The sequence below is a fragment of the Colletotrichum costaricense genome (assembly GCF_030867565.1).
Source record: "Colletotrichum costaricense strain IMI 309622 chromosome Unknown Scaffold_11.1, whole genome shotgun sequence".
Lineage (NCBI taxonomy): Eukaryota > Fungi > Ascomycota > Sordariomycetes > Glomerellales > Glomerellaceae > Colletotrichum > Colletotrichum costaricense.
In genome coordinates, this window is record NW_026848240.1 from 1,019,665 (window position 1) to 1,039,282 (window position 19,618).

The window sequence follows — 19,618 nt, forward strand, 5'->3', positions numbered from 1 at the left end:
CTGACGATGAGTTGCATTTCTCTCTAGAGGGTATCTCTTGTCTCTAATATACTCAATCACACTATCCTACAAACATGATCGTACACAAAGTCCCCCGTCCCCTGGCCGCTCACGAACTCCAGTCCCCAAACTTCTTCTCCAGCTCCTCAAACGAAACCACGTCCCCAGACCACGCCGCCGGATCACTCTCCAAAGCCTTACCCGGCTCCAGCCTCTTTTCCTCTTCTTCCTCCCCGCCCTTGTCCTGTGTCTTTTGCGACTTTTGCGCCGCCCTCCGCTGAGCAACCATCTTGCTAGCCTTCTCAGGCGCAACAAACTCCCTCACACCCGCCAACTCTAAAACCCCCATCCTCACCCCCGCCATCCCCGCCGCACCGCTCCGCGTCCCCTCATCCACCTTCCAGCTCTTATCGCGCTCCATCCGCGCCGCGGTGATGTACACCCTCTTCACCCAGCCATCCCACCCCGTCCTCGCGAAGCAGCGCTCCGCCTCGCGTAACCGCTGCGCGATGCCGCCTTCCTCGCGCGCTTTACGGGAGAGCGCTTTGTCCATCTTGGTGAAGACAAGCATCACGGGGCGGCCGGCGTCGGCGAGGAGTTTTACGATTTGCGCGTCCTTTTCGGATACCTTTTTCTCGGAGGATAGGAGGAGGACGATGCCGCGGAGCATGGTGCGCTTGTTGATATATTCGACGATTTCGCGGCCCCATTCTTCGTGCGAGGCGTAGCCGTAGCCGGGGGTGTCGACGAGGATGATGCCGTGTTCTGGTTTTTCTTCCTTTGTGACGCCGCCGCCCTCGGACGAGGAAGAAGAAGGGGAGGCGACTGGTTTCCGGAAAGGAAGGCCCGTCAAGGGTCCCACGCCGTACGCGTTCATGGAGACGGTCTTGCCCGCGCGATCGCTTACTTTCGCGAGCGACGCCGCGCCGGTGAGGGCGTTAATGAAGGACGATTTCCCGCAGTTGCTGGCGCCGACGACGCAGATCTCGGGCGTGGTGGTGTTGAGCGGGTGGTGCTTCAGCCGAAAGGCCGAGTACAGGAACGTCGCGGGCGGAGATAGAAAGAAGCGGGCGGCGAGGGCGTGCGGGAGGACGTCGTCGTTGGCGATGGGGTCCGCGACGAGGCTGCCGCCGTCGCCCTCGAGTTCGATTTCGGGGGGCGGCGGGGGCGGTCTCCGCGCTAGGCGGAGGTCCTTTTCTGAGATTGAGATTGCTGCTTTGATGGCGTCTGGGCTGGCGATCATGGCTGCTGCGTCGCGGTTCCTTCGGGAGGGTTCGGGTTTTGGCGGTTTGGGTTGCCGGGTGGGTTTCTGGTGTTCTTTTGATCTCTTGGGGGGGACGAAGTAGAGTGATCTGGCTTCCCAGACGTCCTTAGGTTTGCTGATCTTGTCCAGTTCTTCTTGAGATAGTTTCGGCTGGCTGGATATCAGTATAGGCCCTCCGAGTATGAACCCTTTTTGGGGAAAGAAGAGTGATAATGCTTCAACTCACCATTAGTACAAAACCGCCACCCTTCCTCTTGGGTGCCGGCGGTCCATCGTCCCTGTGTGACCTCCTTGGCCGGGGAGGACTCCTCCTCGACAATGATGTTGAGAACCTCTCATCCCGTCCACGTTCGTTACGAGACGCATCACCAGAGCTTCTTGAGCTGGAGTCGCTGCCTGACCGTCTAGCAGGTGTACCGCCCGACCGCGATGGGGGCGAGAGCCTAGTGTTCGCCCGTACGCGCTGGTCCTCCCTTGCGCGAGTCTTCCCGTTGTCGAACTCTTCCAGTCGTCTTGGGTGTTTCCGCCCATCGTACCAACCGTCAGCATCTGGTTGGGGTAGCCATGCGTTGTAAGTCGGCCTGCTGCTCATCAATCGCTGCGACGCCAGGAGCGGCCGCTGAGCGAAGGCACGGCAGTTGCATATGTGTTTGAACATTTTCACGAGCCAAACATGAGAACCCGATTATTGTTCTGAAAATTTGATATTCATTGCCAATGGTGCCGAATGATACTTGTGGATGGGAGAGCCCAGGGGATGGTGGAAGGTGTGTGAAGGTCCGAGTTTGCTTGGGATAATGCAACAAACGCATATAGACGTTTCGTTATATGCATAGTTAATCGCCAAACCCCCACCATCGCCACCCCTACATCGAACAAGTTGTCACAACTAACTCATCTCACTTCAAAGTCTCTGCGATCTTGTGGCAATAATGGCCTCTATTTTTGTTCTACCTTCCCTATGCATGGTTCATCAAAGCTCATCATGCATGCCCATTCCCTTGAAGGTTCAATGTAATTCAGCAAAATACAAAATCAATCCGTCCAACGCCTTGTTCATCCAGAATCGATTGGCGAGTTGATCAACCACCGGCCTGGTAGCGGTAGTAGAAGTTCTTCTGGTTGTTCAACTTCTCGCTGACTCCGTAGTCGTAGCGCTTCTGGTGACGGGTGGCGGTGCTCCGGCCTCTGACCTCTTCCTGTCTAACAACGCGCTTCTGCTTGTCAGACGCACCAGCCATGCCAGCAGCATCTCTGCGAGCGATGGCACGGTTGCGAGTCTTGCGATCGCCGGTGGTGGCGACCTCTCTACCATCAACATCCATCTCATCGCCCGAGCCAGAACCAGCCTCAATGGCCAGACGCTCGGCGCGCTCCTCCTCGGTAGGGTAGTTGTGGAGATTCTGTCTGAAGTATCGGTTGTGAGAGCGGTGACCGACTGCCTTGCCAGAGGGCAAGTGCAGCTCATACTCGTCGTAGAAGACAGCACGAGTGTGCTTGTGGGCGTGTGAGTGCCAGCCATCGGCCTGGTGGCGGGCACGCGGATCGTTGGTAGAGTGATGAGGGTGCTTGTCGAGGCGCTCGAATTGTTCGTACTTGCCGTCCGCGGTGAAGGCCGTCAGCTCATCCGAGTCAAGTGAAGAAGCCGAGCTGTCCGTCTCCCAGCCATCATCTCCACCCTCCTCAACCTCCTCGCCGTCCTCCCCAACCAACTTCGTCGGGCGCTTCAGACCCAACTTGGCTCCACCATTCTCATCGGCCTCTTCCTCTTCCTCGTCTGAGTCCTCGCCATCAGAGTAGGTGCTTCGGAAATCGTAGAAATCACCAATGTCGAGCTGAACCTCCTCTGTATCGTAGGGAATCTTGCAGTGACCCTTGTCACGCATGTGAGTCTGCACAGCGAAAGCCGTCTTCTTGGTCTTGAAGCAGTACAGGCACTGGTGACCATCGTGGACGCGCTCCTGCAAATGCTGAAGCAAGCCATCCAGATCAACAAGGTACTGCTTCTCGGGAATGAACATGTCGTGGAATCGCTCCATGTGGTTGGCGTTGAGCGAAACGCTGGGCGACTCGTAGTTGCAGAACAAACAGGACTTGATGGTCCAAGCGATCTCTGGCTTTGACTGCACGGGGGTTGCAGATTCGGAGTCGCGGTTCATGTTGACGTCTTCGCGCTGACCTTGAGCAGAGAGGTGGGGGTTGGAGGGGCGCTTGACGGGTGAGGGGCGCTCGCCGTGGGACTCGTGGATGTTGGTCTTCTTCAGGCCCTCGACGACCTGAGTGAATTCCTCTTCGGCCTCGGAATCCAACTCGCTCTCCTTATCGACGGCGATAGGCTCACCAAGAGAGAAGGTGGAGCTCATGACGGAGCTGGCATCATCGGCAACACCGCCCTTGCGTCTAGCAATAGCAGCGACACGGACCTTGTGCTTCTGGCTCGTCAAGTGGTTCTGGTAGGCGTTCTCGCTCGAGTACGACTTCTGGCAGGCGTCGCAGGAACGTTCGAAGAGAGCCTTCTCTGCCTCAGCGGTCTGAACGGCGCGAGCCTGGAGGACCTTTTCGTTGAAGACCTCGGAGGCAATAGGAGGAAGGGAGGCGACTCTGCGCTTGAGGTTGTATCGGCTGGGTAGATGATGTCAGTTGGTCTGGGCGGAACACAGCGGAAACAAGACGACAAGCCGGGCCTAGAAAACAGAGGGAACTACTCTGGGAAGGAGGGAAATGAAAGTAACATACTGCCAGTCGCTCTTCATATGGCCTCGCTGAAGGTCGATGTTTCGGTAGGCAACAGAGCAGGTGTTGCAGGTGTAGGGGTGGGAAGCCGTCGTTGCCCCTCCATTTGCAGGAACGGCGCCGAGGGCAGCAACATCGACGCTCGCCATGGTGAATGTCGTGTGCGAAAGTGGTGGGTTTTGCTTGATTTTTGTCTCAGAGGTTGCTTGAGTATATTTTTGATTGTTTGGAATAGGGAGGTTTGTTGCGCGCAAACGTGAATTTGCAGGATGCGCAAAAGAAAGAGAGATGAAGGAGGCAAAAGATGAGCGTCCCTCTGTGTGCAGTGCGTCAAACTCTGGCGGGATGGAGGGGAAAATGATTTTAAAAGGGAAAATTCGCAAGGGCTTTAGTGGGTTAGGCGGGGGTTTGGAGGGACGTGATAGGCACGTCACTTGCAGTCTAGGGCCCTTGGGCTGGGCTGTCCCTCAGAAGTTGTACCACTGGAAAGCCTCGAGATTTCCCTTACCTTAGCATGTTCCTGGCAGTTGCTGCCCTGTCAAGTGGGGGCCTGTACACTAATTCTCTCCTTCCCGAAGCACCGGACCTGCAAAGATTCTCGACTGAGAAGCCTGGTGCTTTCTTTTTGGCTTCTGTCTTGTTCTGTCTCGCCGGCTGACATATCAAGAAAGATGAGGCAGGTCGCATGGATACCGAGTACCTAGGGGGGCAAACTGTCGCCGCAAGCACCAGCAAGTCTACTTGTCACCGTTTTGGGGTTAAGGTGTCGCCGTCCCGCGCTTTTTAGAGTTACAGCCTTTATCATGGTAGTACCTACATCTTCGTGGGGAATCATAGGCGCTTGGGCTTGCGCCTCAAATGCAAGCCTCGATTCGAGCATCTCGATGAATGGCTAACAACAAAGTTGAAGCCCAACAAGTACGAATGCCAGGATATGATCCTGACGGAACACTCAAGATCTTGACTAAGATACTACAGGACCAGACAAATACTTGCATTATACCCACCACACTGCTGCAAACTGCTGGAAGAACACTCGTCGCCACACTGAGAAATAGTTACTGTATGGAAACTCGAATGACTAATCCACCGTTACGCGCTGGCTGCAAAACATCGGCCCGTCATGAACAACGATGGAGGGGTTCGAGCGGGTCAACCGGGCGGCGACGGCGGCGCGGGCACCTCTGCTGGGTCCAGAAAAAAAAGGAAGGAGAAGTCGGAGGCAGAAACCGCCGACCTTGCCGAGACTGGAATGGGCGTTTGAACTATGAAGACGGCAACCTTGCGGCTGATGTCAGAAACACCACGAGGCATCCGTCCTCGTAGGTGCTAGGTGCAGGCCCCAGAGTAGGTACCCTGCCCTGGTTCGTCCTTTGATCGCAACTTGCGCGTCTGCCAGTGGAATTTCGCATGCTAAATTGGGACCCTCTGCGGAATCCTCCATGCTCGATTTGCCTGCTCCCGTGCTTCCCGTATCCACTCTTTCAGAAGGACCCCGGAAGCCGTGCCCCGTTTTCGTCGAATCGCACCGTGTCGTCGCCGAGCCTCATAGCGTGGCCATACGGTGCCCAGTTCCTCCTCCAACACTGACGACCGGGACGTTGAGCTATCCTAATCCACCTAACCTACTTACCATACCCACTGCCCGTCATCGGGTCAAGGCTGTTCATTCATCACCAACATATTTCTATTTGGTCCAACTGTCCACTACTGGTTGTAATATCCGTGTACCATTAGACGTCCACGACAACGAAACCGCCCCTGCGTTCTCTCTTATTCTGTCCGACTCCTCTTCTCGCTAGCCGCTCCCTGCCTCGCGCATTTCCTGGTCTTGTACGCCGCCAGCTACCTCATCCAACCTCGACCTCAGATACCCCAGAACTCTCGCCATCCGGATGACATGACTCGGGACGTTCGCCGCCCTGAGAAGGGCCCTCAGACCGAAGCCGGCCTCGATGCTGAACTTCTAGCCGGTCTCTGGGAAGATGCGCCTCTCGCGCGCCTGCCCTCTGATGCGCCGGCCGAACTGAAGGATATGGTACAGATCATAGAGAACCCGAAGCGCGTCTACGCTATCCACCGCGCCAGCCGCCGGCACAACTTCCAGATTCTCGTAGAAACGTGCGTCTTCAACTGTTATTCAGCCTCCATTGTGTGTCCTCCATACTAACAAACCCCTGATTAGGTACGTCCAACAGCTACGGTACGGATGTGACTCCAAGTCATGCACAACCTCGACCTGCTTCTCCTGTCGCAAGCGTCTCGCAGGCAAAGCGCCAATACGCAGATATAACATCACGAGCGCAAGGACCTTGGCAGTGTACCTGGCCAGCCAGGACAACCCAGAGACTGGGCTCTGTCCCTACCTCAATCCCCCGAAAGAAACACCGGCCGCCCTGAACTCGCTCATATTTTCCTCCAACCCCGCGCCTCCAGCATTCAGCGACCCCTTTTCGAAGCGATCCGGTACATCAGGCGATAGTAGAAGGCGGAAGTCAGGTTCGGGCGGCAGGGTAAATGGCGATGGCAGTTCCGTGAGGGCTACCCAGGGTACCGAGGAACTTGGTCGTCGAGCAACAATATCCGCCACGCACGAACGCTCGCATTTCGATGCGGCAACAGGCACTGCACATCCTCCATTCAAGGTTGCCGAACGACCCGTCAACAAGGATTACCGTTCTTTCGCAGCCAATGTGTTTGGGACCGTCGCCTTCAAGATGTTGGAATGGCTCACGCCAGCTGGCCTGGATGCCATGTCCCAAAAAGTCGCGGCATTGGAGGCAGAGGCGACACAAAGTCCTTCCAAAGAAGAACCGCAAATGTTCCGTAATCCATCAGGCCTGTCGACGCCTTTGCAGTCAACGCCTCCCTTGACGCAGGCAGATACGAGAGATTTGGGCGAAGTCTCTCAGTCGACCACGGAACAAGGACCGGATGCAGTCCTCGCTCAGGGGTCACAGACACTGCATAACCCAAGTGCAACGATGCCCAGCTCACGGCCTAATAAACCCAAGAGAAGTTCAAGCACTAGGGTGCGGGCCAACTCGAAGCCTAGTAGGAAACTCTCCATCGAGCCATACCCGACATCTTCACTGCCCGAAGACGTTACGTCCGGGTTGTCCTCCCCAAGGATGAACGGAGGAGCTTACGAGAAACCACTGCGGCCACCAAAAGCGTCTCACGTTAACCCTTACGCCATTCCAGAAATACCCTCGACACCATCATTCTTTGATAATGTACCGCCTCAAAGCCACGCCGTAACGATTGTCCAAGAACCAGACTCAATACCCAATACAAACCACGCCAACAGCAAACCACCACAGCCAGCGGAAACTCCAGTTTCCCATGAGCCGGTCTCAGAAGCTCAACCTTTGCGGGTTGCAAATTCCGCCGAAGATCCGAAACAGAACCAAGACCCGCTGGAGGTATCGATCGCCGACAGCTTGCTCCCACAATCGTTAACAGTACTCAACGTGGAGGTGGTTGATCTCGTGTGCGACATTCTCCAGGATGATGGTACATCAGAGTCCCACCTCCTTGACCCCCCAAGGATTACCAGCACGTACACCACACTCAAGGACCGGGCTTCCAGAATGCAGAGGAAACAGAGCTCCCGAGCCACCTACCCAAAGAGACTCCGGAGACAGTGGAAGCTTTTTATTGAGCAAAGTCTGTTCAATATCTTGAGCGACCCCGTTAGTTTAGTCGCATCCTTTGTCAAGGACGACGAACTGCTCGATTCCCATACCATATGGTACTGCATGCTGAGACTCACACGAGTGGCTCCAAGCCTGGTGTTTCACAGTTTGTGGATGGCAGCTGGGAGCCTGTTCAAAGCACCCAAGTCACTGCAATCCCTTCGTTCCCCCGCTGCCGGAATGTTCCGCCGAACCGATCGATCTCTTGCCAATGTCGAAGCAGGTCAGCTCCTATCGATATGCCTCCATGCGCTGGTGGCCGCGGCCCCTTTGATTACAGACTCCCGAATCCTTTTCGACATGTCTCGAATCCGTTCTAATGGACTAACTCTCGCCGGAAGCGGTGCCCTCGCGCGGCAGCCAGCTTGGCTCTGCCTTCTGTATGAGGATGCCTTCTCAAACGATCTGGCACTCCGGCTGGCGAGGCGTTTGTTCACCGCCATATCCGCGCGTAGGTGTTTTGCAGATCTGGCTGCGCAAGATGACAACCTCGAGGACAATAAAGAGGGCTTCGACGCCCTTCGACCCCTTCTGTCCCAACTTGACCTACTTAACTCGTACTCATCTTCCACTCCTGGGGTGGGCCAGCTCGAGCGAGCTGGCCACGAGTCCAGGGTTTCTACGCTACTTCTAGACTGGGCCAAGACGGTGATGCTTCAGCAATGGGACGGCCAGCCTGAAATCTCATACGATAGCTCCTTTGGTGGAGCGTTGTCGCTGATTGCTGCTATGTGTAAGTTCTGAAATCATTACATGTGAGATTTCCCATTCAACTGACCGCCCCACCAGACGAAAAACGACAAGACTTGCTTCTTGGAGACATACAATTCCGCGTGGATTACTTTGCCGAGAGGCTGGACTCAATCAATATGCCTGTCGCCTGGCTCACCCATACCTCCTCGAGACAGAAGAAGCACCTATTGGACTTCCCCTTCATCTTCGAACCATCTGCCTTGGTGTCTTATTTCCGATCCATCAACTTCTCGAAGATGAGCCGAAGCTATGAGGAATCGAGCTCGCTTCAAACACGTATGAAGGCGATCGTTGCTCCTGGAGGCCTCATTACCAATCCCCATCACAAGCTTGTTTTGCAAGACCTTCTGAAGACAGCCTCCTCAAAGTATTTGATCCTCGAGATTAGTCGTAAGAACGTCATCAGGGATGCTTTCGATCAACTCTGGCGGCGAGAAGCAAGAGAGCTGCATAGACCGCTCAAGATCCATCTTGGCGAGGAAGGTGGCGAAGAGGGATTCGATTCGGGCGGAGTTCAACAGGAGTTCTTCCGCCTCGCTGTTGCTGAGTGCCTCAATCCCGATCATGGCGCTTTCACGGTCGACGATAGGACCCGCATGACCTGGTTCGTCCCGGGCTCCGTTGTACCAGCTTGGAAATTTGAGATCCTTGGTCTGTTGGTGTCATTGGCTGTCTATAACGGCCTGACGCTGCCCATCACATTTCCCAAGGCCCTTTACCGCAAGCTTCTGGGCGAGCCTGTGGATGAATTGCATCATATCGCCGACGGATGGCCAGACCTCGCGATGGGACTTACGACACTACTTGAATGGGACGAGAAACAGGGTCTTGTCGAAGACGTCTTCGCACGCACATACGAATTCTCCGTGTCCATGTTTGGACAGCCCATTTCTCGGGAGATGGATGGGAAGGCTAGCAGCTGGCCCCAGTTCGAGGCGACTGCTAAGACGTCGCTTGTGGACGGGAATCCCGAGGATGCTCCGCTCGTCACCAACGAGAACAGGAACGCGTACGTCAGCGACTACATCAAATACCTGACGGATGTCTCCGTTCGTCCGCAGTACGAAGCGTTCGAGCGTGGATTCCGAGCTTGCTTACATCCCAAGGCACTCGGGCTCCTGACTCCGCCACTCCTCCAATCACTCGTGGAGGGCGTCCAGGAGATTGACATTTCTGAACTGCGCCGATACACCAGATATGTCGGCTGGGACGCGACTCACCGCGGCGTCCGGGACTTCTGGTCGATTGTTAAGCGCTACGACGAGAAGATGAAGAGGCGGCTGCTGGAGTTCGTCACCGCGTCGGACCGTGTGCCCGTCGGTGGCATGAAGAATATGCAGTTCGTCGTGCAAAGAAACGGTGAAGAGGAGGGCGAGGGCGGACATTTGCCCACCGCGTACACGTGTTACGGTACGCTTTTGCTGCCAGAGTACAAAGATAAAGATGTCCTGAGAGAGAGGCTTTCCATGGCATTGGAGAACGCGCAAGGCTTTGGGTTTGCTTGAGCGAGCTTTCTTGGGGGCGCGAGGAGTTGGTTGTATGTTAGAATTAGCGGAACAAAAAATCATCTGGGCACGGAAGAGACATGGGGCTTTTCGTCGGGCTTGGGATCCTTGGCGCTCACTACTTGCATTGGGAAGAAGAATATTGAGGTTCTGCATCCCTGATTTTTCATGGTGTTCTCTTGGCTATGGTGACTTCATTATCGCGATTTCATGTGGTTTGATATGAGGACCAATTCCAGACCTCTCGGCTCTTCCTCGTCCATCGGAATCAACCCAGTAGCCATGGTATGATGAGAGACAAGACCGGGGGTTTTTCTGTCGAGTTGACCTGGTCGACACACAGCTGTAAGCACCTTGACTTTCCCATACCATAATTCCCAGGCTTTCAACACATACCCGCAATCCTCAACCAAGCTCAGAGAAACCCTGGTGTCCATGAAACTTATTTCCGTAAGGGGGTCCGTTAACCTAACCCGGGATGGCTGGTATCCTCCCAGGTTCACGAATGAATGGAACATCCCGTTTTCCTTGCCATAGACGCCATTTTCGTCCAGAGTGAGAGGGTATTTTGCTTTTCATTCGCACTGCCCTTACTGGACGGGAAGCCTCTTCTAAAGTGAACCGTGGGAAGTGCGAGGTTTGATGGACCAACGACCTCTATGGCTCAAAACTCACGACAACTCGCTCACTTTGGCCGTGCCGGGGACCCATCTCCGATGGCTTCAACAGTCAGAAACGTGACAGAACGAAGTCATTTTAGAACCCTGATTGCCCGGTCTTCGCATCATCCCGCGATAAAAATCCTATAAGAAAGAGCCTCTTTCCTATCATTACTGGTATCCTTTCTATTATACATCCCATTCTTCATTCCAATCACGCCCTCATTGAGTACTATCCAGTACAACATACACATTCTCATCTTGAGGAATTGCTATACCCATCTGCTATACCACACTCACCCCCAGCCACTTACACAAGGCACTGCCTTACAGCAGCCAGACTCTTAACCTTGACCTCAGATCAGAGTATCAAGAGATACAATGGAGTCCATTGGCAACATCGTCAACAAGTCCGGTCTGGAGACTGCCACCGCCACAGCCGCCATCACTTCACCAAGCGCGCCAGCTTCAACCGTGAACCTTCAGCAGCGCATCGCCAAACGTCGCCGCGACTGGACCCTCACTCTCACAGACGGCCCCGTCTCCTCTCCCGGTCCCAAGGCAAAGTACCGTAGATCTCGTAGCTGGAGCACCAGAATCGGCGTCGACGTCCCGCTTAACGCAGAGCGGCAGATTCCAGTCTTGTACGCGATTGCCATGACAAAGAGCAAGAGTAACATCACATCCTCGCCCTCCTACTCCTCCTCATCTTCATCTTCATCTGCTATCGAGGGTATCGTCAATGATGAATACCCTCCGGACGCCGAGGAGTACCGCATCTGCCCCGACACAGACTCACCTCGCTACAAGCACGAGTCTGATGTCGGCCTCTGGAGCGGGCCCCGTTCCTCGCCCGGCCCGAAGGTGAGGTACGCCCGGTCTCGCTCCTGGAGTTCCAGGCAGTCAGATAGCGGGTACTCCTCGGTGGAGGAGTGTGTCGTCGAGAGCGAGGGCGACTCTGATGACGGCTACACGCATTATACGTTCCTTTCTGGCGCGGACTATTTCGATAGTGAGCCCGGTAGTGACTGCTCCAAAGGTGATCATGATATCGCCATGATTGACGTGCCTCTCATTGGCGTTTCTGGGGATGGCGATATAATCATGGTTGACATCTCTCCCATGGATTTCCCTGGGGACGGCGATATCGTCATGGTCGACGCTTCTCCCATTGCCGCTTCTGGGGACGATGATGACGATGAGGACATCTTGATGGCCGACTATAGCGGAGACGACGACGTCTCAATGGCTGATTATGTCGAAGACGATGATGTCGAGATGTCTGACCACAGCGAGGACGTTGATGTCGAAATGGCCGAGTACGACGACGAGAATGTGGACGTCGTAGTGGCCGGCTATAGCGGAGGCATCGACTGCGACATCGAGATGTTCGACTATGTCGAAAACAGCGATGTTCACATGATCGACTATGTTGAAGACACCAGAACCAACGTCTTCGACTATAGAGAAGTTGTTGAAACCGACAGCTCCTCCGAGAGTGGCGACTCCGTCGATGACAGGTTCGTTGTATACAACAGCGAATACGAGGACGACTCCGAGGACTTAGACCTCGCTATGGGATACTACAGCGACGGCGACTCTTCCTCAGACGAGGGATACTACCCGGATCCCGACATCGCCATAGCAGACGACAGCGATGCCACCACCGTCACCATATGGTCGTTGGACGGCACCACGCTCATTCGGGACTCTCCAAACGGCTCGGCCAGGTACTCGCCTCCCGCGCTTTCTGATCGGCCCGAACCTGACCTGATTTCGGAGTTTACACTCACCCGCTGGGTCAACGGAGTGTCCGAAAGGATGATGTATGTCGACTTCGACTACTCGGGCACCGAGTATGATGAAGAGTTGCCCGTCGTGGAGCTTAGATTGCCCGAGAATGAGAAGGATCACTATGAGTGAACGATGCCGCATTGTCGTTGCGCTCCTCCCAGAGATTCTTGACCGCTTGAAACGGTCTTGAATGGGAGTAGTGGTGATCCGGCTCATGTTTGCAGAATCCAATGTTCGATAAGTAAGCATAGGATTAAGGGGCTTTGTCGAGGCCGCCGTCGGAGTTGAACATCACCATGGAGTCGATGGTGTTCACCATACTGCGACGCAAAAGGTTCACTTTCTGGATCGCTTACTGCCAAGCCGTTGAGATGGGTGTGATGTAGACTGACGCAAGATGATGATGACTGCATGGGAGAGATCGAGGCAGCGAGAATTTCATGGGCGGGTGTCATGAGCTGGTGTCATGGGCCGGTGTCGAACTCTGACTTCCACCACCCTTCATCACTACCTGGCAGGAACACATATTACACAACACCAATAGCCTTAGGCCACAGATATTGCGAGAGTCTAGAGGACGGTGTAGAACTAAAGGACATGAAGAACAGGGGATATTGCGATGTACTCAGAACTGCCGAGTTGAACACCGCCACTCTCGTCGACGGGCAGTACTAGAGAAGGCGAAGGACGAAGGATATGCATTGGGTTCGTCGCGAGCCTGAAAGATATTTCATCATCAGAGAGATGGCTCCACGGTGGTACGCAAATCCTCGTCAAGAGATGAACCAATGATTCCATTATAGCATAGGACACACAATTCTCTCTTTCTCATTAACTGACTCGCACCATGATGTGATATAACTACCTGGCTCCAATTCGTAGTATCTTCCATACGCACACCATATGCCATTATTGCGACCCGCTCAGAATCCTCCCTGTTAAGTTAAATCATATGCCCCCGACGGGTGATCTTGACTCATTAAACATCACATTCGCTCAGTATCTCGGACCCATGATAGCTTTCAGGAGCTTCTCATACGGTATGTCACCCACTTCAGGACCGTAGCGGTCAATCGCGACCTGGCAGAGATCGATAGCACCTTGCTCTAAATCTTCCAAAATCCTGTTTTCGTCTATGCGATCATTTGGCTTGGAAGTGTCGAGCAAACGATGAAAAGATGTTTGGTGTAAGTTTCTGATGTCCCACATCAATTTGAATCTTGCGATGAAAAGTTCTTCCGTCTTTTCCGAGGAGCCAGAGGGAGTAGGTTCAGTCTGTGTGCTATGGTCCATATTCGTCAATACCGGCCGTGGCGAATCGAGGCTGGCGTCGACTCTATCTGTATACTGTACTGGTACCATGGCACGGATTGGTGGAGCCTGGTCGACTCCTACCACCGACATCGTCGGAGGCGCATCCACACTAGACGACCCTCTGCCAATTGTACCTTGGGCGTGTCTCACAACATCAGTCTCTGCAGATTGCGCTTTGTTCACCGATGCAGAATCAACCGCATCTTTTACCTCTTGGTTGATACCACCATTCTCAATAGCTTCTGACGATGGCTGTTGTTCATGCCTGGTAGCTAGGCCTGGAGCCCGTGACAGTGCTCTGCGTTGGAAATGAGCAGACGAAATGGCTGGCAGCGGGATCGGTGATGTGGAAATCAACGTCGTCTGGGAAGAACACTTTTGCTTCTTGTAAGATGGATTGTCAATCATACCAGCTTCTTTTCTCTTGACGAAGTTGATCCTGGTCGTCTGAGCTCCGTTGCCTCGCTCCGCCGATCCTTGGACTTTAGCGGGTTCGATTTCCGATGTATGAGGTCTGAGGATTTTTCCCTCTTTAATCACACCCTGGGAGTCTTGGTTGGGCTCTGGAGTCCCTGAATGCGTGGTACCCATTTGCGTAATACTCATTTCAGGGGCCTCTTTATCTGCCCTACTTCCGACTGAGAATGGAAGCTGACGGCGGGGAGGAAGCATGTCTTGAATCTGGGTGCTAGAGCGAGGCCTTGTTGTTCGTTCGTCATACTTGGCGAAAGTGACTTCATCGGTTGATGGGCTGAGATTCCAATGATGGAAGTCTTGCGAAGCTGGCGGTGGGCGTACTGATGGCCGTCGTTGGAAAATCGTTGAAGGTGTAGAGACCGCGAACCTGTACTCTGTATTCGGCGGAGCTGTTTGCGATGCGTATTCATTTGGCATCTCTGTGAATGCAGTGCGAGATCGGCTGAAGGTGTAAGGTTTTTCAAATCCATTTGAAGACTGGTGAACAGACCCTGCGCGTTGACTGACGGACGTTGAAGGCCGGTACGTCTGCACAGCTACACTGCTGGCTCGAGGTATCGAGTGGCTTCCTTCCGAAGAAAATTGTGCCCCCGGAGGCGAACCCAGCCGACCTTGGTATTCTTGTCGCATCGCACTTGCATTATGCCTCGAGGAGTAGGGCTGGGTCGCAGCAGAAGTTTGAAAGTCGCCTGCAACCGAGGATGACCGAAATTGCTGCAGTGGAGTGGGCTGGCGACGAGATGATTGCATCGGTCTGGCCTGAAAGCCGAGACTTTGAAAAAGACCTAGTACTTGGTCTTTATCACTCTGGCTTTTGAATCTTAGACGGATCTGTTGATCGACCTACAAATGGTCAGCAGACATCCCCGGTACGAGCATAGAATGTGAACGTACGCTACGAAGGCTCTCTCTAATGACCAAGATATTGGCCCCGGGGCAGTAGCCCAGCATGTAGTCGGCGTCTCTTGGAATAGCTCCATCTCGACTTCCAAGACCGAGCTTGAGCTACATTCTGTCAATAAGCGCGTGCTGTCCAGACTATGAGGCGACTTACAGCCTGCGCCCCCTGTCTCGGCACAATGAGAACATGGTTTGGTTCTCTGTTGGCATTGCCTCGGGATCCCATAGCATCTGCGAGAAGTATCTCCTGTTTCAAGTTTAGGACGGCATTTTCGACGCTGGAGGTGCATAACCAGTCTTTCTCACGGTGGCGTCTCTCGGAGATTGTCGCATGGATCAGTGTGAACGTCCAGTTCTGGGGTTTCTGTACTTTGGGTGGCATGTTCGGGATACACAGAGCCGTGCTTCTGATGGTAATATGTGTTAAAAGTAGAACCTTCAAGTATACCTATAGCTCGAGAAAACGAGGTCGACCAAGTCATCGATACCACCAAACTGTGTAGTTAGTAACATGAGGCAGGGGTGTATAGCATTTCATTGGTAATAGGGTTCTTGGATGGATTGAGCAGAGCAAAGCAATGATCAACGAATACTCCATATGAGGGTTGAGTAGTGGGCTGGAGACAGTCACAGGCCAAATGAGGTTGAATGGTGGTTGCCCTGAAGAACAAATAGGAAGGAACCCTGACTCTGGAGAGTAGGCAAGTGACAGTCGGGGCAGGGGTCTAGCTTCTCTCCAGTCTTCACCCATGCCTCGAGCTGCAGATGGAAGGTGCAGCTCATGTGGACCCAATCCTAATCGGGATTTAAGTGGTACCTTTAGCGCAGGGACCACCAGATTGAACTCGCAGTCACGTGAAGATAAGCGCAGAGGTTACTAGGGATTTCTCAACGTCGCGTAAAGGCAAAACACGGTTGGTTGGTTGTCCCGGCGCATCACTACCGATCGCAGAGGGCCCTGAACTTGCGCAAGTGCACACTTCATCCCCACCCTCTTCCATTGGGAGTCGACAACGCGTTTTACAACACACATATTCAGGCAGTTCTTGTCGCAACACCTCGCGCAACCTTCTCCAACAACTTTGGTCCTGTAGAAGAACTCGAAGCTCTTCTGCGAGCCTCACACCGGGCTACGATCTCGAACCAGTGAACCCGACTTTGCTAGCAGGCTGCCCGTCAGTTTGCCTCACTCCGAACGTACACTTCCATCTGCGCGTCCACTAACAGGGAAACAGCAGCCTGCTCGATCGACCGACCCATCATGGCGCCCAAAGAAGCTGAGGTCGAGCTTCATGCTATCAGCCGAACCCCCGAGTATGAGGACTTCATGGCCAAGCTGAAGGCCTACCACCAGGAGCGGGGCACTGCTCTAGAGGCCGAGCCCAAGGTCGGACCGGTATATCTCGACCTCTACAAGACTTTCACCCACATCTGCGCGAATGGTGGCTATGATAAGGTGTCTGATGAGAAGCTGGCCTGGCGCCGGATGGCCGAGCAGCTCGGCATCCACTCGTCCAATGTTGCCTCAACTGCCTTCTCGTTGAAGGAGAAGTACTACAAAAACCTTGCTGCATACGAGATTAAATTCTTCCACGGCAAGGAACCTCCTCCAAAGGACATTTTGGAGGATGTCTCTGCTAAGGGTGGTGGTCTTTTGTCTCGAACCAGAGAGAACTTCCGTGGAGCGAAGCGCGACAGTGGCACGGCTGCTGACTCTGCCGCGGCTTCTGGCGATGATGGCACCCCTACACGAGAGCGCCCGACTCCAGATGCGGCACCAACGTCCAGCGTGAGAGCTTCTCGTGGCCTACGCGAGGCACCGCCCCAGAGAGTCATCTTTCAACCCGATACAGGCCCTGCTAGGCCGACTCGCCACGTCTCTGGCCAACAGCCGAGCCACCTCAACACTCCTACCCCAGGCGGCCATTCAGGTAGTCATCATGGAACACCGCAACAGGTTCAGCACACTCCCGTGCCTCTTCCTCACCAACCAAGAGCTCCACCGCGTGGACCGAGCGGCAGCTATAATCCGCCCAACCCAGACAACACGTCGGCATCAGTTGAATCTTACCTTCCCCGCTCGCTTCAGCCACCGAACCAGCAGCACGTTCTCCCCATGCGCCCTGTCGATACACCAAGCAATAATCCGGCCGAATTTGCTCGCCGCCGACATGTAGCTCGCTCCCTCCTGGAGCCTCCTCGCCGCAGTGGACCCTATCCTGGAGGTAAAGACATCCTCACTCTCTCGTCAAAGTGTATCAAGCCGTTAACTTGTGTTCAGTTGGATTCGAAGGACCAAATATCTACATTCGCTGTCTGATGGCTTTGCGCTCTGCCATCTTTGAAGAGCAGCAGTTCGCGCTCTACCATTTGGTCAAGATCAGTTATGAACGCCACGACAAGTTCAAATTCGAAGGCTTCCCCGGCCTCAGCGAAGGTCTCGTCGAAAAGGTTCTGGAGATTGGCAGCATTTTCTATGATGTCAAGTGGAAGATCTCCTGGGTTTCGCAAAACGCCGCCGACAATTTCGACACCCTCGATGGCAATGAAGGAACCGAGGACATTCTGGAACGTATCGACAGTTTGGAGCCAAAGGAAGTCAACGAACTCATTGTGCCTGAGCACCTATCTGATCAGATGGTCCTCGTCAATGAGGCTGCTTTGACTCTCAGGAACATGTCACAGCTCCGTGAGAATGCTGCACACTTGGCTGAGTTTTTGCCGATCAAAGACCTGATTTGCATTGTCTTGAGTCTCCCCAAGCACGAGTGGTTGGTTGAGTTGAAGCACCAAATGTTGGACATTGCAGAGGCTTTGACACCCTACTTGGAGATTGACTCTCGCGATCCCCTCTACAAGGTCCTCATGAAGCAACTGAAGGGCTCCGACGATCGGGGTATCATTCTCACGGCTCTTCGAGCACTTGGTCGTATCTCGATGAATCTTGAAGCCACCAACAGGCTGGACAAGGTTCCTACGGCTATCTTGACCAAGATTAGCGAGCTGATGCTTCTGAATGACGACGAGCTCAAGGATGCTTGCCTCGACTTCCTCTACCAGTACACTGCGGTTGTCGGCAACGTGGACAATTTGGTCAAGTCTCTTAACTGCGAGCACCTGATCCATCATCTTGTTCGTCTGCTTTCGCACAATGCTAGACGATACCAGGTCGAAGAGGTTCTGAAGCCTGCGCCGAAACCGGCCACCAGCAACGACCCGGCCGCCATGCCTGAAGACCTGTTACAGGATCTATTGAAGCTAGAAGAGCCGGAGAGATGCAACCAGTGGGTCAAGTGCTTCTTCGAGGAAGTCAACGACTCTTTTGTCACCCAAATCGCAGCTTGGCAGGCGTACCAGAATGCCTTCAAGGCCGCTCTGCAGGCCATTGACCAGCCTCTCATCACTCCGGCAGACTTCATCAGAAACAGCTGTGCGGCGTATAAGAGCTCCAAGGCTGAAGTGTGGGCTGGCACTGGAAATCCCGGCCAGGTTCAGCAGAAGTTCATTATCCGCGGAATCCAGTGTCGACTTCGACCTGTGGGCCTAGACGGCCGGGTCTTTGTCCGTTGTCTATGGGACTCGGCTTCTGGTCGACCCAACGAAAAGTGCGGTCACTTTTTCGGAACCAAGGAGACCATGTGGAAGCATGTCGTTACTACCCATCTCAAGTGGGTTCGGAATGATAAGGGTGGTTTCGACAACAAGGAGGAAGAGGTGAGATGCCAGTGGGCTGACTGCACCAAGTACAAGAAGCCTACGAAGATGAAGCTCGCCCTCATGGGCCACCACCTTCAAACCCACTGCTGCCAGAGCTTCAACGGCATCGCCATCAACGAGAAGAAGGCGCAAGCAGGACCCCAGCCTAGTGACAGTCTTGTGGTTCACTTTGAAGAGACTGCCACGGCTCCCGACGAGCAAAACCCCGCCGCTCCTCCTCAAGCAGCCGGCATCCCTCTCAGCGCGGTGCTGATTCTTCGCAATATTGCCCGCAATGTGGTCAAGACAAGTGCTCAGGAGGATCTGCTCAAGCAGCATGAGCTTGGAGGTGAGGCTGGTGGCTGGAACGAGCGCCTGTTCCGCAACGTTCTTCCCCGTCTCTACGAGATTATGACCGAGAATAAGGTTCTAGTAAGTTTTCTCAGCTGCTACTTATCCCCATTATGGCTACTGACGCGGAATCTCACAGCGGTCTCACGTTTTCTCCCTCATCGAATTCGCCGAGTCGGAAAGAGATTTGTAGGCGCATTCCAACAGCCTGCCTACTTACGATGCGCCATGCGTGGTGTGACGTTGCAGAGACCTGACTGGGCAGATGCTCTGGGTCCAGTCTGGCGACAAGGGGCTAATTTGGCCTTGATACACGACCGTGGACACCATGAGACTGTAAAAGGTCGAGGAGAACTGCGGCAGATGGCATCGTGTCCCGGACTAGAGAGCAAGCACAAAATGTGGGAAAACGTGTGATAAAAACTGTACTTTTTTTGGGATGGCAAATACCCAGGCGTTGAGGAGGAACGGCCA

The 19,618-nt window shown here is 54.1% G+C and overlaps 6 protein-coding genes across 6 annotated transcripts; 3 read left to right on the forward strand and 3 right to left on the reverse strand.

The window, feature by feature from the left end:
* Positions 1-109: 109 nt before the first annotated feature.
* CCOS01_10697 (ribosome biogenesis GTP-binding protein YsxC) lies at positions 110-1,922 on the reverse strand (the record flags this gene model as incomplete). Its single annotated transcript, XM_060458851.1, has 2 exons — positions 110-1,414; positions 1,491-1,922. The coding sequence occupies 2 exons, from the start codon at positions 1,920-1,922 to the stop codon at positions 110-112; spliced, it is 1,737 nt and encodes a 578-aa protein (XP_060310653.1).
* Positions 1,923-2,346: 424 nt separating this feature from the next.
* CCOS01_10698 (zinc finger protein Yan) lies at positions 2,347-4,146 on the reverse strand (the record flags this gene model as incomplete). The annotated part of the gene is made up of 2 exons (XM_060458852.1): positions 2,347-3,886; positions 4,001-4,146. The coding sequence occupies 2 exons, from the start codon at positions 4,144-4,146 to the stop codon at positions 2,347-2,349; spliced, it is 1,686 nt and encodes a 561-aa protein (XP_060310654.1).
* Positions 4,147-5,897: 1,751 nt separating this feature from the next.
* Positions 5,898-9,953, forward strand: CCOS01_10699 (HECT-domain-containing protein; the record flags this gene model as incomplete). Its single annotated transcript, XM_060458853.1, has 3 exons — positions 5,898-6,118; positions 6,183-8,428; positions 8,485-9,953. The coding sequence occupies 3 exons, from the start codon at positions 5,898-5,900 to the stop codon at positions 9,951-9,953; spliced, it is 3,936 nt and encodes a 1,311-aa protein (XP_060310655.1).
* A 1,040-nt stretch (positions 9,954-10,993) lies between these two features.
* Positions 10,994-12,535, forward strand: CCOS01_10700 (uncharacterized protein; the record flags this gene model as incomplete). Its single annotated transcript, XM_060458854.1, has 1 exon — positions 10,994-12,535. One exon carries the CDS (start codon positions 10,994-10,996, stop codon positions 12,533-12,535), a length of 1,542 nt encoding a protein of 513 aa, XP_060310656.1.
* Positions 12,536-13,402: 867 nt separating this feature from the next.
* CCOS01_10701 (uncharacterized protein) lies at positions 13,403-15,479 on the reverse strand (the record flags this gene model as incomplete). The annotated part of the gene is made up of 3 exons (XM_060458855.1): positions 13,403-15,040; positions 15,092-15,202; positions 15,252-15,479. The coding sequence occupies 3 exons, from the start codon at positions 15,477-15,479 to the stop codon at positions 13,403-13,405; spliced, it is 1,977 nt and encodes a 658-aa protein (XP_060310657.1).
* An 879-nt stretch (positions 15,480-16,358) lies between these two features.
* Positions 16,359-19,337, forward strand: CCOS01_10702 (arid/bright DNA binding domain-containing protein; the record flags this gene model as incomplete). The annotated part of the gene is made up of 3 exons (XM_060458856.1): positions 16,359-17,322; positions 17,379-19,225; positions 19,284-19,337. The coding sequence occupies 3 exons, from the start codon at positions 16,359-16,361 to the stop codon at positions 19,335-19,337; spliced, it is 2,865 nt and encodes a 954-aa protein (XP_060310658.1).
* Positions 19,338-19,618: the final 281 nt, after the last annotated feature.